At 34.8% G+C, this 18195-nt stretch overlaps 1 protein-coding gene across 1 annotated transcript in view; it reads right to left on the bottom strand.

The window, feature by feature from the left end:
* Positions 1 to 322: 322 nt before the first annotated feature.
* LOC126978878 (peroxidasin-like) overlaps positions 323 to 18195 on the bottom strand; it is a 68513-nt gene continuing 50640 nt past the window's right edge. Inside the window, exons 3-7 of the mRNA XM_050827994.1 lie at positions 16744 to 16815; positions 16070 to 16302; positions 10826 to 11119; positions 9748 to 10020; positions 323 to 9678 (exon numbers count right to left, since the gene is read on the bottom strand). Coding sequence (XP_050683951.1) covers positions 6827 to 9678; positions 9748 to 10020; positions 10826 to 11119; positions 16070 to 16302; positions 16744 to 16815 — 3724 coding nt within the window. The 3' untranslated portion in view covers positions 323 to 6826. The remainder of the gene's footprint in view (positions 9679 to 9747; positions 10021 to 10825; positions 11120 to 16069; positions 16303 to 16743; positions 16816 to 18195) is intronic.

The following is an 18195-nucleotide window of genomic DNA, read 5'->3' as shown; positions in this document are numbered from 1 at the left end:
TGTGGCATCAAGGAACTACAACTTTGTCATAAGATTTGTACTTGATCATGTCATTAGTTACATAATTATTGTGGAACACAGGGCTTCCATTGCTGTTCTTGGAATCATCTCCAGCAGTCAGCAGTATCTTCAAACCGATACAAGTTAGGGGATAACCTTAGAACTTAGAGAGTATACATTCCCTATGTCAAAGACCGCCAGCGCAAGACCTCTTCTATTGTGAACATCTATGGGCATTGGCATATTGACATTCCATCAGGTGGAAGTAACTCGCTAGGTTGTCTTTTCTAATAAAAAGGGGGATTTAAATGAAACATAAAACTTGGTGGTTGGATGATGTTTATTTACTTTTCATTGTTTCAGCGAAATATTCCTACACAAACGAAATTCCAAAAGTGCCGAGCTGTTAATAATTTACGTAAGTGAAAATATTCATAAATAAATTAAATTAACAATAATATTTATTCGTTGCATCATATTTATTTACTTTTCCACTCAAGACTGATATTAGACTTACAGGTGGTGATAAGTGACTGTTACACCAAAATTTTGCTTTATAAAATTAAAAAAAAATTACAAATGTGTTGTGAATTTGACACCGGTTATCTTACGTGAGCAGAAATATTTTGAAATAACTGGGTTGTAGACTTAGATTAAGAAATGGTATCCGCTGCGCTCCAACTAGATACCGCAGGCGTAGTCGCAAAGTGCGGCAACTAATACGACGCCCAAGAGGGCGTTTTCAAGCCAGTTTCGAACAATGTGTTCAACGTCAAACATTGTTCGAAACTAGCTCGAATGCCACTTGTTCTGTTAAACCTTACTAATAATTAACACTAAAATGCCGGGTTGCGTAGTAAAACTTTGTTAAAAATAATACTACAAGAAATAAGAAAGACACAGGAATCACAAAAATTGGTATTATGCAATTAAGTAAGTATTATGCATTTTATTAATTTCAATGAAAAATAAGAAGAAGCGTATGTTACAAGATTATAAAGATGCCACTGAGTGTTAAGATGCCACGCACACGAGCATCTAATAGTTGCCGTAATAAAAAAAGCTATTGTTCTTAGGTAGTGCGGTATCTAGTTGGAGCGCTGCGGTGACCAATCCTAAATATTTTTTTTCCCAGTGCGATTGCTATGATATACTTGAAAAGATTAATAGATGTGCTATTAACAGAAAAGAGACCGACCATTTCGAAAAAAATATAGCAAGGTAATCATTTTAATTTGTAATAAACAAAATTTTAATATATTTGATCATACAGTTGTTAAGTGTTAAAAATAAATAGTTTGTATTACTCATGCGGGAAAAGTAGTGGATATCTTAGCGGTCGCTGTTGCGGTTGAAAAAGGGCCGTGTGCCCATTTGAAAATTATGTGCGTCCATTGATTTGAAAATTCTTTAATATCATAATTATTGCAGTTGTATATTTCCAGTGTACATTAAAACCTAAAAAAACAAGTAATAACAGTACTAACACGTTTTTAACAGATATCGCCTGTATTACAAATACTATTTACAGGAATTTAAAATTACAAATACTTAATGTATATATACTTAATTATTATAAATAACAAACAGGTAACTTATATAATTATATGTATGCTTCAGTTGAGTGAGAAATGAGAATCAGGTTTGTAAACAACAGTGCTACGCAAGAGTGGACGATCCGTCGTTGTCACTCACATGCCACCAGCACCCTAGGTATCTTCTGCATACGGGCGATAATAGCTCGCGAACAACGCAGACAGTGCTTCGTTGTTCGTAACTGCACGAGTAGATGTGCCTGTTGAGTGATGACTCATAACTAGACAAGTCCAGTTGAGTAAGTGTTGGGGTTAAATATTTCGTATTTATCGATAAGGGGGCGTCCATAAATTACGTGAGGTGTTTTTTTGAATTTCCTGTATGGTGAGATGTCGTGAGATTTTATTCAACCCCCTCCCCCCATCCCCCAATCTCACGTGAGATTTTGTGGGTTTCTTACGTAAACGCGTTGGATTGTTATTGTAAAAAGAAAAAAGAAATTGGTTCGTGCTTTTATTTACGACTAGTTAAGACTAGTAATCAATATTGCTAAGAGTTATAAGTGTTAAAAAAAATTAACAATAGAATACTTTAATCGTAACTACTGTGATTAAAAAAGGAATATCTACTCTAATTCAGTCCATGGAGAATCATGCGCGGTCTCAAGAGAGACTATTGGAACCAACATGTCCATATGATTAAATGAATGCAAATAGTATAATTTTTTTTGTTTCAATCAGAAAAAAATTGCGTGATATTTGCCGAGACCCCCCTCTCTCCAACGTAAGATTAGATGAGATTTGACTCGACCCCCTCCCTCCCTCAAACATCTCACGTAATTTATGGACGCCCCCTAATGTTTAATTTTTTTGATTTTTTTTCTAATGTTTAATTAATTAACTTTTTTTTTGGTTGCACCTACCTATGCTGGTGTTGTGTATGCGGCGTGTGCCTACGCAATATGTTTAATTAAACGACAGTGCGTCTCGAGCAAGCAGTTGTTTCACTCGTGTCCTCATACTTAACAGCTGGTAATTAACTAATTATTGTTTTTAGTATTGATGTGTAGGTAAAAATTTTGTGAAACTTTGTGTATATAATAATATACGTTAGGCAAGCCAATATTGTTACATAATTTAGTGAGATTTCTAAACATTGGGGTATCGTATGAATATTTACCGCTTTATTCTGGATAACTCGTAGCTTTTTAAAATTGGTATTACATGTACTGCTCCATACGGGACATGCGTAGGTTATACAGGGACAGACTAGGGTGCGATAAATACTTATTTTAGTTTGGCTGCTTAGACAAGATTTTCTGTTGAAGACTGGAATTAAAGCGTTTATGGCCTTTATACCTTTTTCGCAAAATCTTGAAGTGTTCGCTGTCCAGTTGAGTGTTTTATCTAAGGTAATACCTAAGTATTTAACAGACTTGCTCCAAGGAATTTGGTAGTCATCGACCTTAATTTGACGTGTAGGTAGTTTGCGTTTTCTAGTGAAAAGTATCGCTTCTATTTTTGACGTGTTTATTTTAAGTTTCCATCTTTTGAAATAGGCAAAAAGTAGGTCTATTGATAATTGGAGCCGGCTAACTATTAAATCTATATCGTTTGATGAGGTAAAGGACGCTGTATCATCAGCAAAGCATGCGATGTTTGTGTGGTTTTGTATGGGGATGTCATTCCAAAGATAAGAAACAGATAAGGTCCCAGGATGGAGCCCTGAGGGACTCCCAGCAGGTACAGATTTTGGAGATGAAGAGTTTTCACCAACATGAACTAAAAAATGTCTTTCAGTCAAGTACTATTTTATTAAGTTCGCAAGCATAATTGGAGTATCTAGGCTAATCAGTTTACTCTGCAATAAGTCCAGTAGGAACATTCCAGTCGACTTCTTTAGATTTAAGTTGTGTGACACATATTCAGTAACCCGCGATAGTTGTTGAACAGTTGAGTGACCTCTCCGGAAACCAAATCTAGTCTCTATCTATCTCAGTGTCAATATAAAGAAAAGGCCAACATGAGTAAATGGTATTGGTAACTAATTATTTTAGATACTTTACACGTCTAGAATCTAGATAGAGCCTATTATTATATGTAATAAGTATATAATATGAAATAACACGGGGCCATTCTCGATCAACAGTCTTGCAACGGTCATCAAACTGAAACTAAACTACAACTGCTGTTAAAAATAGAACATTGTAACGATTCAATTATCTGTTAATACGGCTCTTAACGTCCCACCTCTTGGGACATTACCCCGAACCTACCACACTCACCCTGAACCTTCGAATGGTCCAAAACTAGTCAGTACCGACACCGACAAAAACGTGAGTAAAGTCATATTAACATATAATAATTTAATAATGACTCACGAAAGTTTTCATAATTTAATTGTAACGATTCGTCACATTTTGAGCTCCACGATGTTTTGGAAATGGTTGGTCTCCTTTATATTCTTATTAATGATAGGGTTGAAAAATAAATCGATTTAAATCATTTTTTGCATCAAAACAATCGAAATATGCGTATTTGGATGCACCACAATAAAATTCACTATTGTTGCTATAGTATTATTGCGTTCCGCAGGCTATTTATTTGGTTCCCAAGAGTTTGTTCTGAGAGTTTGATAGACAATAGGTACTTATACTAGCTCTACACACATCTTAAGATAAGAAACATGAATACTTATAATTATGTAAGTAATAACTATGCAAACACCTTATATTCTCCTTATTTATTTATTATATGTTAATATCTGACCCAGCAGATGTTGTATTGCCATCAAAAGTAATAAAAAAAGTAATTAAAATATTTGGGGTATAAAAAATTGATGACGACCGATTCTCAGACCAACCAAATATATAAAATGTATGTTATTACAATTACATTCGTATGACATCTTGCAACCCTATTGCGGATCCGTTTCCATCAGAACAGAATAATATAAAAATCGCGATATAAAAATAAGTTTAGATCGTAGATGGGTGAAAATTTGAAGTTGTATGTATTTTTTAACGAAACGAAAACATAAAAAAAATATTTAGGGGTGGGTCACCCTTATCATTTTGGGGTATGAAAAATCTCAGACCTACCCGGTAGGCACATAAAATTTTATACAATTCGGCTTAGCCGTTTCGGAGGAGTTTGGTAAGAAACACGGGACACGAGAAATTTAAATATAAGATAAATAATTAAGGAGAAATACTTTAGTAGTACGACCTTAATATATAACAACAATTAATACCTGAACACCAATATCACATATTTTTTTATAATTTTTTTTAAATTTTTACTATGCGAGAAACCGTGTATCCTAATAATTATTGTTATGCTATCTTAAGCTAAAAACATTGGTATATAGATACATAATAGACGGACATTTTACGACACCGATATCACATCTATTTTTGAGCTTTTATAATTTTTTTTAGTTTTTTTTTATTTTATTTTTTTATTCACACTTACTTATTTTAAGAACTGTTAGGCTATAGACATTCAATAGTTACTTTTCAGGAATAACTCTATTTATTTTAATTTTCTATTAATATTTATATTTAGCTGCTGTCGTCAGGTAAGTCGATGTAGATCGATTGACGGATAAAAATAATACAACACCATTATAATGCGGCATTGAACAAGCTCGACATTTTAAATGTACCCAAAATTTATAATATTATACATAATCTCTTTGCGTTCTAGGTGCACTATTTTAGGAAGAAACCAAATTTGAACCATTTTCAGACTTACTTAACCACTAAATTGTATTTAATAATTATAATAAATTAATTGATTTGAAGCTACCTACTTAAAATACTTTGTACAAAATAAAGTAATGCATAAATTAAAAGGTATAACCATTATTCTCAAAGTTAATTCGTTTAGAATTCTTTTTGACGTCATTTCTAACGAGCGATAATTGTTTCCGTAGTCACCGTAGGTGGTAGTGGTAGCTTCGAAAACAAATATCGCTCTGAGTAAGTAGAAGAAGAAGCGGCGCAAGGAACTGTACCAGTATTCTTTTTTTGCGCTCTTTTTAATGAAATATACAAAAACTAACATAAAACACAATATATTAAACTAACATACAGCATAATATGTTAATACTGTATTTATTGCGGTAAGAGCAGCGGTGGGTGTGGCTGAAAACCTAAAGTGGCAAAAATATGCATTACTCGGTGATGGAGACATATTTCTTCCTTTTGAGGGAGATTTTCTCTTGGAGAAGGTGGGTCCTTGGGGTTCATCAACAGCAAAATTTATGAAAGAGTTGTCCAGGTAGATTTGACATGTGATGCAAGGTCTAGAATAAACCTCTTTTTGAGGATTTATTTGGCGGCATAGAGAGGTAACTTTGCCAGCATCACAGGCACCTTACCTCCTGACTGCTATTTAAATGATTTTTTTTATGGAATAGGAGGAAAAACGAGCGTACGGGTCACCTGGTCACCTGGTCACCTGGTCACCGCCGCCCACATTCTCTTGTAACACCATAGGAATCACAGGAGCGTTGCCGGTCTTTAAGGAAGGTGTTCGTGCTTTTTTTGAAGGTACCCATGACGTATCGTCCCGGAAACACCGCACAACGAAGCTTATTCCACAGCTTTGTAGTAGGTGGAAGAAAGCTCCTTGAAAACCGCACTGCGGAGGATCGCCACACATCCAGATGGTGGGAATGATATCCTAACTTGTGGCGTGTCGTGCGAAGGTGGAATTCGGCGGCAGGAATAAGGTTAAATAGCTCTTTGGAACACTCCCTTTAAGTTGGAGTGAATTCCCCTGATGTTACAAGAGTCCACATTAAGCATGGAGCGGGGTGCCGTGGTGTTACTGCCCTGTTCATCCTTTGACATGCGCCGTAATGTGCCCTCCCCAGAATACGAAGGGCAGCCCGAGCGAGAATGCTCGGGGAGGGATTCTCCGGCTCTAGTAGAGCCGGTACCCTCCTGGAGTAATATCTCTTGTAGGACCACTTTCATAATCTTGTTGGAAGGGGGGGGGATGGCCAAAACACGACAACGACAACGACGACACGAAACATAGCGGCACTAGGCCGCTTCTTAACGCCGGTGTTCTGTGCGAGTGTGGTAAGTAACCCGGATGTGTCTGCCCCGATTGTGCTGACGTCATAAGACGGCAGCGTGACTCTCCCACTTTTAAAAAACCCGTAGTCGCCTACCACCTATCGCTATTTATTTAATGTAAATCATTATATATTTATTATAATATGTAAAATATTATACATCAATATTAAGATTATTCCTGAAAAGTGATTATTAAAAAAATTATTTTTTATTTATCTTCATCTCTAGCTCTTCAACCTTCTTTCTTAAGTCTTTAACCGTGCTCCTTAGGATGTTTACAGAGTCTTGCAGATCTTCAAGCATAAACTCATTTTCTTTCAACTGATCAGCAAGGTTAGCTTTTCCAATATCTCTCCGAACGCGATTATTTTCTAAATCAAAATTGTCATGACAAGTTTTGCAGTCCATCCAGTAGCGAAGGTCAATCTTTGGTAGATCATCACAGGACATAAGCCCTTCTTGAATTTCAGGAAGTACAAACACATTCTGGTTTATTGTATCAATATTGTCAGCATTGTCACAAATAATGCGAGCTAAGTTAGTCTTAAGTTTGAGTTCCCTCAGCTGATCTGATTTGAAGGTTGAAGGATTTTCATACCAGAAGCGATCACCACTTCGTAAACGTTGAAATTGTTCAATAAGGAGACACCGGAACAAAGGTCCAACCATACCACCCTCTACTTGATCTTCTAATATACCACCAACCCATACGTCGATATTAAACACGGAACCATATAGGTCTTTCAGCTTAGCTCTAACAGATGGATCCGATATTTCATTGGCTAAGTCATCGAAACTGTTGACCTCTGTCATATTACAAAAATCACGCCATTTAGTGTAAGCAGGGATACCATGATCACGCCCTCTTTGTATGTTCATGGCTGCTAAATCAAGAGCTACAGCGTGAGCAGAGTAAAACAGTTTTTCAGTGAGTTCAGAGTTTAAATTTTGCGTGGGTGTCTTGAGTTTCGCTGGAGTTACAAACATACCTCTCAGTAATGGATCCACTCCTCCTTCATCAACTAATCTCCAAGGAGAAAAGAAAGCATCACGTAACAATAAATGACCTTGAGGAATCGTTTCAAAGTTTTCGTCATAGCGGTTGAGAATCGGATTAATAATAGAATGACCAAATCTAAGCGCTGCTGTAGCAAATACGTTTGATATAGAAGGATTCAAATATGGGTCATACCCAGTATATTCCCCTAATAAAGAATATCCTTCGCGGCCCAGAATTATCGGTAACCAATGTCTATACGTTATGATTTGCATTTCTGCCCCCACTATCTTTCTAGCCTCTTGGTATAGTCGGTCCCCATCCCAGAAAGGATTTAATGTCTTTAACTCGGTAGCAATTCGATTGTGCTCCCGCATAAAGATAGTATGCATCACAGCAAGTCCGATTTGCTCATTGGCTCTAATATCTCCGGCAACAAAGCAACTTCGAGTACTTTCTTCAAGATTTAGCCTACAGTCCATTGCATTCAAGCCAGTTGTAGGTAAAAGTGGCTTGCGACCCGGAAATTTGGCCCCTACTCGCAGAGTACCATTGTCGTTTGTCAAATCACGTAAATCTTCAGCGATGTTTTTTTCATAACCATAAACCTGGGACGCATCAATAAATGAAGTTAATTGATTGATTTGTTCTCTTGCTTGAAGATTTTCAAATAAAACTGAAGTCATTCCTGAGCCACAAACAGCACTTGTCCTAATAAAATCAATACAACGACGATTTGTTATTCGGAGATCACCTTGTGGTACTTCAATGGGAAAACAAGGTGGTGCATAGTCACAAGTCTTTTTACAGTCAACCCCATCCCATGTTTGTGAGCTTACTGACGGGAGCGCATGATCTAAGTCGTGATCTAACCACTGACCCCATTGCATTAACATGTGGGTGTAATACTCACTCTGAGTTATATTCTTCGTTGTTATCACCGTTGTTGACACTAAACGCGAACTTGGCAATGTATATCCATTATATTTATGATTTACGTTCCATCCTATTGGCTGACTAAAACCGTTTTCGTATTGTGCAAACAGTATACGTCTAAAAGCGGTCAAGGAAGAACCCCATGTTGGAGACTCAAGGTTATTGCAGCTACCGTCAATGCTTCGATATTTAGTATGATAGCACATATCTGAGCAATCTTTAGCTTCTCTATGTACTACGCATCCAGATAAAGTTGCAATCACGTCCAAAAGTTTTTTGGAAAGAAAATTTTCATAATTAAATTGTCCATCAACTGTAACATTTAAGTCATTCACCATATACTCTCGTATAATGTATAATGCTCTGTCATAGATATCCGCCGCTTTTGCAATGTCCCGAGCAGATGCGTCAGGAAATCTAGAAATTCGATATAACTCATGGAAACTAGTACCTCTACGCTTATTATTAAATAATTCTTCAACAGTTCGAGCTATAGCTTGATCAACATCTCGGGTGGCTTGAGTTAAGGCTATATTGATATATTCTTCACCAGGTACTACACGATTTTTTACTGTCAAAAATGCAGCCGCAGTATCACGCCCATATTCATTGTGAACCGAGCATTCATAACTACCACTATCAGCTAACGTAATATTTTTGATAACTAAGCTACCAATTATTGTTATAGAAAAGCGATCATTCGTAGTAAGTCTGTTCCCATTTTTTCTCCATTCCACATTACCAGGTGGCTCACTCTCATATTCGCATGGTAGCTGTACAGACGTTTCCTCGAAAGCATCTAAATCTTCTGGGCGTAGCACAATTTTAGGAACAATGATTTTATTTTGTTCCACCTTTAGAAAAGCAGATATTTCCGTAAGACCTTCTGAATTCTCTGCTCTGCAGTGATAAATTCCGTCATCATCTCCACTGATTTCTGTTATTGTTAAATTTTGATTGTTATCGCTTAAAATGATGCTTTCGTCTGGAGGCAGAATCATGGTGTTTCTATACCAAGTAATTTGTGGTTTTGGCACTCCTCTAGCCGTACAAGTAAAATATACTGTATCTCCAAGAGCAGCTGTTTGATCCTTTGGTACCATTATAAACGCAGGAGGAACTGTAACAAAAATTTATATAGAAAATGGAACTGAAATAATATTTTTAATTATTAGTTAAATCACCTTACCCATTACTTCGAGGCTGCCTGAAGATGAAATTTTACCAAGTATGTTCTCGGCTTCGCATGTATAGTTCCCACTATCGTTAAAGTCAACGTTTTCTATAAAAATGGAACCATTGTGACGCATGGTGACTCGATCAGAGAGAAGCATTTTTTCTCCATTGAATAACCAAGAAATGTGGGGCTCTGGATTTCCGCGTGCAGTGCAGTCAAACCTTACTAAAGGTTGGTTGATGCGAACTTCTTGCTTGCGAGGTAAAATTGTGAAAATTGGAAAACCTGTAACAATAAATATTCACATTACGATATAAATTTTACTACTGAATGATTAAATTTAATATTGTTCACCAAGGGGAGAGAGTTTGCGATTGCTAACGGGTATTGAGTTTAAAAGCACTAGACGAAGTGGGCGGCCTCCATACATCTGGGTAGTGGATTCGATATTTTCTCCCTCGTAATAAATGCTATATAATACAACCACGAAGAAATAAAAAATGAATAAATAATATTTTGAAATAAACAGCAAATATTAATTTGAAAAGTTGGATGCACAAAGCTATTTAGTCTTTTAGATATACTTTATAAATAATTAAGACTGACTGGCTGACACGTAGTTCGTTTATAAATGCTTGTCCAATAAAGTTCTTCAAACTATTAAATACACAAACATCAAAACAAATGAACAACGCGTTAAAAATGGTTTTCCGTACAATTTTTCCGCCCACATATTAACGTATAATAAGTGACGCAATTTTGGCTTAATAATATAATATAAAACATAAACGGCCTTCCAAATAAACTTGCTATAAGGTTATACCTGATAATAAACCAAGAATATGCAAAATGTTGACTGTATCGCTGACAACATTGTCAAAACAATGATTATTCTGAAGTTTACCGAATGTCAAGCAGCTTTGAAAGTAAACGCGGGAAATTTATACGTACGAATAAACCAATCATAAGCATAATATCTGTTTGTAAACTATTTGCATATTCTTGGATTATTCTCAGAAAACTATAATAACTTTAAATCGAGTTGCTTTGTAAAGCCGATTATTTAATTTGACACAGTGTAAATAATCACCATCTTTTTTTTCTTGGCTATGAACCATCATTTTTGCTGGTTTCGATCGTACTTCTCCAACTGAATTTTTTGCTTTACATTCAAAAATTCCAATATCATTTTCATCAGCTTCATGGACCATAAGCGATCCGTTTTCCATTATTTCATATCTTGATCTTTCAAGAGAAACAACAGTAGCATCACGGTACCAAATAATTTCAGGGGCAGGTTCTCCAGTTGCCGAACATACGAACAAAGCATTCTGCCCAAAATCCACAAGTATGTCTTCCGGTTCTTTTTGGAATTCGGGTTTTTCTGAAAATATAAAAAGATTAACTTACATACTCTTAAAAACTCTTATCATTTGCCCTACTATTCATTTATATTACTGAAAATAATATACCTTTATTGAATTGATTATTTGAAGATACCTAGAAAATACTTATTTCACTAAAAACTAAAATTCTATGATGGCATATGTTCAACGCTCCCTGGTACGAAATATGCACAAATCAAAGCCCCCCAGTACTCAATCAAAAACGAACACTGACTCAAATGAGACCCTGCAAGATGAGCAAGCAAATAAAAAACGATCCAAACGCCTAAGGCGAAATAGCTCCCCTATTAAAAAGTATTTAATTGATTATATCACGCTTGAACTATCTAATATTAACTTAATGCAATCCTTGTCCACTCAAACTACATTACTGTCAAAACTAGTCGGAAATATGGATGCCTTGAAGAAATAGAATGCTGAAATTCAAAAATCTAACCAAGATATACATAAAATAAACGAAGATTTTAAGAAATCTATTTCTTTTATGAATATTCAAATTGAACTCCTTAAAAATGAAGTTAAGGTTTTGAAAAAGAGCGGCAACAACAACAATATATTACAGAACTAGAGCGTAAACTTCTAGATACTGATCACAAATCTGGCTCGTCTTGTATCGAAATACGTAATATTCCACCACTTGAACAAGAAAGTGTTAGTAAGCTTAATGATCTCTTATGTAATATAAGTCAAGCAGTCGTATTACCGATTTCCCCAGGTGACCTTCGTGATGTGTGCTGTTCCTAGAAAAACATCCACTACGCGACCTATTATTGTGGAATTTTCCACAGTACTAAGAAAACAGCAGTTGCTATCCTTTGTACGAAAATTCAATAACCAATAATTGGCTAGTGATAAATTAAACAATAAGCTGATTGGCCTCCCTGGGAATCAGAAACGTGTGTACATAGAAGAACAAATACCATCAAGAACTAAAAAACTTTATCTCCAAGCCAGAGAATTTCGTAAGAAGAACAAATACGCTTTCTGTTGGTGCTCTAATATTTTCCTCCGGAAAAAAGAAGGAGATAAACAAATCATAATAAGATCAGAGCAGTGTCTAGTAGATTTGCAGAAAAATATATTGTGACTTTTGTTAATAAAATTTCAAACGGACACTTTTAATTTTAAATCTAGTATTTTCAATATTATTAATGTTAAATTGCTACTGTGTAATAACAACTCACACATACACTACATACACAATATAACATATCCCACAACTTAATCTACTGACATTCAAAACACACAATCTTAATCTCAAGTTAGTATTATGTTAGGTAGAAAGTCAATATCATTTTATACCAATAAGTTACATGTGTATAGCTACACTCCAACTACTCTCACATACGCCACACAACAAAAGCACTCTCATATGCATGTTCATATTATATACTAAAATGGCCACACATAGAACATCTGTGCCTTATGACTACCATTCACAATTAACTCACTATGGATAGTTTAAATAATCTGCACGAATTAGATGAAATACAAACTGCAACCTCAATTAAATGTGATATTCAAGATCTATCTAAAAATGTAAGTAGTTCCCACAATAAGTTATATATTATTACTCAAAACATTAGAAGTATATACAAGAACATTGATGACATCCAGTCAACGTTGTCGCAACTTAGCTTTGAAGTTGATATTATAATCCTAACTGAATGCAGGCTAAATTTAGCTAAACCAATCCCTCTTATGACAAATTATACTTCCTATCATGCAGTTAGACTACTTAATCAGAATGATGGAGTGGTGATTTATGTAAAAAGTAACCTGCAGGTCCAAATACTAGAATTAGCTCTTTTTGAAGCAACTGGACTTCAGATTGTGACCTCTAATTATACTTTACTTGGTATTTATCGATCCCCATCCTACAACAAAGCTGATAACTTTATTTCTTCCCTCAATTCCTGTCTTGAATCTATCACGCATCACAGAAAAATATTTATTCTAGGCGACATAAATATTGACCTTATACCTACTCAGACTGGAAAAGCCCATGAACGTAGGAATAGACTTGAATATTTAAATGTACTATCTTTTCATGGTCTCTTACCGGGCCATACTACATCCACGAGAGAGAATAGCTACATGTCATTCTCAAACTACAAAGAACGAAAATAAAGCTTATGTACTTGTACTAAATACTACAGAAACAGACCACAACATGGTGGTGTTGACTATATCGAGCACATATGAAAAAGAGTCAACACGCAAGATTAAAACTACTACTGATTTTAATAAAGCATATCGCACCCTTATATCCACAGACGTTACTAAATTAAATATATTTTATGACCCTAATTTATTTTCAAATTCTTTAGTAGAAATGATCAAATCTGTCTAAGTGTGTATCTATCCAAGTAAACACTAAACTCTCAGTGATATCGCACACTAAAAGAATATTGAAGCCATTGATAACGCCTGGAGTTTTGCGATGCATCAAACTTCGAAACAATATGCACATTAAACTGAGATTAAACCTACAGACACTTATTCTAAAATTAACCTACAAACGTTTCCGAAATTATTGCACTAATCTCATAAAGAAGCTTAAAATAAAATACAACAAAGATGAAATAAATAAGTCCCTAAGATACCCTAGAGCTCTCTGGAGTAGTATAAATGAAATAACTCATTATAAGCCTCCTAAAACTAAAATCATCGAGCTACTTAATATTACTCCTGACCCACAAAAACTCAGTAAATCTGATTAATAGACTCTTTGTTGAAAATGGACAAAAGCTAGCTAAAACAATTATTGAGCAAACTGGCTCCTACCAAAGTCCTTCTATACATCATTTTCATTAATCTTCTTTTGTACTATTTGATACTGATACTGAAGAGATTAACAGCATACTTATAAGTCTTGACTCTAGAAGCGCTCCTGGCTGGGACGGAATTTCAACGAACTCTCTAAAGATTACTTGATTCCACTTATTACAAGATTGGCTAATCTCTGCTTTAAATCATGAATTTTTCCTTCCTCTCTAAAGCGTTCCATTGTTACTCCTGTGTACAAGAGTGGGACTAAAACTGATGTAAACAATTATAGACCTATCTCTGTATTGTCTGCTATTTCAAAAATAATAGAAAAATTAATTAACAATAGACTTCTTAAATACTTCACAGCACAATGGAAAATGTGAAATCTGGCGTACCGCAGGGCAGTGTCCTTGGCCCGACACTCTTTTTAATCTATATTAACAACCTATGTAACCTCCAGATCGACGGGGCGAGTATATTCACTTATGCTGACGACACAGCCATTGTTTTCTCTGGTATCTCGTGGGAAGCCGTACAGAGGAAGGCTGACGTGGGCCTTGAAAGAGTCTCAAATTGGCTAAACCAAAATCTATTGTCACTCAATATATCAAAAACAAACTATTTATTTTTCTCTCCACATGACAGATACAAGCCCGTTCAAGACTTCTATATCAGAATCAATTCATGCTCCAACCCACACGAATTGAATTGTAACTGTCCCTCCATAGAAAAGGTGAATTGTACCAAATATCTCGGCATCATTTTATTTGATTTATTTATTTATACTTTAATAAAACGGCGTAAGCCAATTACAATATTAAAGTAAGAATTAATTACAAACTAGACATATTACACAAATAATAGTTAATAAATACAAAGTTTACTGTAAATAACTAACAATTAATTAACATCCAGATACCGTTCATCCATTCCTCTCACAAAAACGCAACTATATAAACTTCGCGAGATAGTTGATTCGTATCATCAGTTTCGAAGTAGGTGTCATCCGTGCCTTGGGAATCATTTCCGACGGGGTTCTTCTTTCGAATTGTTATATTTGAGCTATCCATGCTGCTAGTAAAGTTGCTCAAATAAATGAAATGAAAAAGAAAATAGAATAAAAAACAAAAAAAAATGAAGATTCCGGTGGCTCGATCGCCAAACTCCGCGTATCAAGGTGTTACAACTAAACGATTGAGCTAACCGTGATTGCTCATGATGGCTCGTGTTTGACTAAAGGTTAAGTTGGCATTCATAACCAGGATGAGAAAACTTATGTGAATTTTTTAATCTCTGCGGCACGTTATGAATAACACAGTGCTTAATAAAATATACATTGCCTTGGCTCAATCAGTGATCATCTACTGCATCCCGGTATGGGGCGGTGCAACTAAGATAAGCCTCTTAGAATTGGAAAGAGCTCAAAGATCACTTCTCAAGGTCATGTACTTCAAACCATTAAGATTTCAACGACTGTTTCGCTCTATTTGGCTTGTAATCTTTTGAAAATTAGGAAACTTTATGTTCTTAACATCATTTCAGCCGTCCACAGGTCACTTCCGCTAGATTACGCCAAATTGATCAGTAGAAGAAATAATAAAGTAGCTCCCACCATTACTGTTCGCACTACTTTTGCTGAACGACAGTTTAGCTGTCAATCAGTGTACTTATATAATAAAATAAATCGTGTCTTAAATATATATCCTATGACATTACATCTATGCAGAAAAGCTTTAAATAATTGGCTAACTTGTCTTGCTTATGATGAAGTGTAAATCTTCTGATCAGACTGACATGACAAACACACGCATTGTATAGATGGATCCAATTAAAGGTCCAATTCAAACCCACATGCACATACTCACTCACTCACTCACTCACACACACACACACACACACACACACACACAATTAATTAAATTGTAAAATTTGGTTTTAAATCATTTCTGTTTATTTCTATATTGTTTACTAAATAAAATGTATTTGCTAAGGAAGTTGCGGCATATTCCCAATACAAGTGTCCTAAGACAACTTACTGGGAAGACTCAACCACTAAAAAAATGTATATGTAATCTTTGAAATAAACGAATTTTATTTATTTATTCATTGTACAGGGTATGCATTGAATTGTTTAATATTTTAAGTAAACCACTTACTGCATTGAAAATCCGATTCTTTCATAGCGGCTAAAGGCATCCCTGCAGCTCCCGAAGGCTCATAACAAGTTGCTGCTACCGTCATAACGCTGTGTTCGTTAATCATTTTAACAAACCAAACCATGGAGCAGTCGCATTTTAGAGCATTGCTATCCAATCTAAGCTTTTGGAGTTTTGGTAAACCACTGAATGAACCCAGTGGAATTGTCTTCAGGTTGTTGTGGTGAAGAAACCTGAAAAAAAAAAGAATTTTGTAAGAAAATACAAAGTTTATAATTTTGAGTTGTTCTTTAATTATTGTCATTGGCAGTGCCGCAGCCGTTTGTGGGAAGAGCAATTTCATTTAAATTACAACTGGTACATACAGTACTTACTACATTTTAGTATAAGAAAGAATTAGGGAATTTCATAAAATTTTACTAAAATTTTCAATTTAAATATTTATTCAGCTAATGAGAGGGTCACAGTTCGTTTATAGCTGTCTGTTTGTTTGTTTTAACAAAAATTTATTTATTTTAAAAAATATTATTATTTTTATTTAATTTTGTTTTCTTTATTAGGGATGATATTAAACAGTTGTTAAAATAATTATTAATCACTAAATTACAAAATGTATAAAATTAATAATTGTGAAACCCACACAGTTAGGTAAGTGTTACACGATTATTACTTACAGGCGTTCCAGTTGAGGTAAGTTTGAAAATGTCAGAGGGTCAAAAGAGTGTATTTCATTGACGTGCAAATACCTGAAATAGAGAAATATTTTCTACGTTAGTTATTGTTGTAGAAAAATTTTTTTAAATGATTTTCTGGACAACTAATTAAAAAGACTATTAAATCTCAAATTAACAGTCACTAAATGAGGTTGTATTATAATATACACTATTCAGATCTTTCAGTGTGTTTGAATGTAACATACACAGCAAATGAACAGGCCTTCTCATTTTAACCACCAGCTTGGAACGTTCGACATATCTAAATATAGCTAGAGATGCACTGACCCAATAATAAAAATCGAGATCCATTACGTGAATAGTAGTAATCCATTTGAACTACAACAGCCATTTAAATATATACATTTTACAGTAATTTTACGTCAGCTGGTGCATGGTGTGACATGTAGCTCTAATAAGAAATCTTTGTAGAGCTGGTGAGAAGGTTCATTCACAATGAATTTATAACATGATGTATTCTATCTACAATACAGTGTTGTTATGTATTAAAGAAACACATAAGTTAGTAGCGCACTTATTCCGTGATTCGAAAGCCACCTAATTGGGGCGTATTTTGACACTTAGTAAGATACCTATGTTTAGACATAGTTTGATAGTGACAAGAACTATTGTGTTCTTTTGCAAGGTCTTTAATTAAACAATTATATCTTTAGCTATCGCTAAATAATCAAATTAATTGTTATTTTGAGTGAGGACTGTGTGTATTGCGCCCAGTGGAAGTATGTTCATTCCCTCTTTAAATCTGTAGGATTTACTTACAACCACATTTTTGTGTATTTTTGTGATAAATTATAGGTATAATATAGACACTGACTTCAATTTTACCATTTTTGTAATGTTTGTCTGTCTGTCTGTCTACCCTCTTATAACTCAAAAATGGCCGGTGGAAAAGTCTTTTCGTAATTTCGTATATGTGTATAAATTTGTAATAAAATCACTTTGCCTGTAATATTTGAATCAGTTGCTGGTTTCGATGACATTAACATGTTTACTTTTAAATAAAATTAAACAAATTAGTATAATGGTGGTTCCACTATGTTTCAATTATATTTCTTTCTGTCCAGCTGAGTAAAACCTCATGAAGAAATTTGATCTATTCTGAAGTTTTTTTATGAAAAAGGAAAAATGCAGCACTAGCCGTAAAAAAATTGCAAAGTTTTAAGACTAAATGTAGTGTAATATTAAATATTTTGAGTTCTAACTTGCATTGTTATCTTTTCAACGCTTGTAACAACCAACCGGGGCTCAACAAAAAAAAGCAGAATAAAATATAAAGTTTTTTGACCTTGAATAAAATATAAAGTTTTTGACCTTGAAAAAGACAATTATATCATTATCTCATAAGTATGGCTCAAAATGATCTCGATCCATTTTATGATTTGACTTATATTT

This window comes from Leptidea sinapis, chromosome Z (assembly GCF_905404315.1).
Source record: "Leptidea sinapis chromosome Z, ilLepSina1.1, whole genome shotgun sequence".
Taxonomy (NCBI): domain Eukaryota; kingdom Metazoa; phylum Arthropoda; class Insecta; order Lepidoptera; family Pieridae; genus Leptidea; species Leptidea sinapis.
Note: the sequence above shows the minus strand (reverse complement) of the source record. Positions and strands in the feature narration are given on the sequence as shown.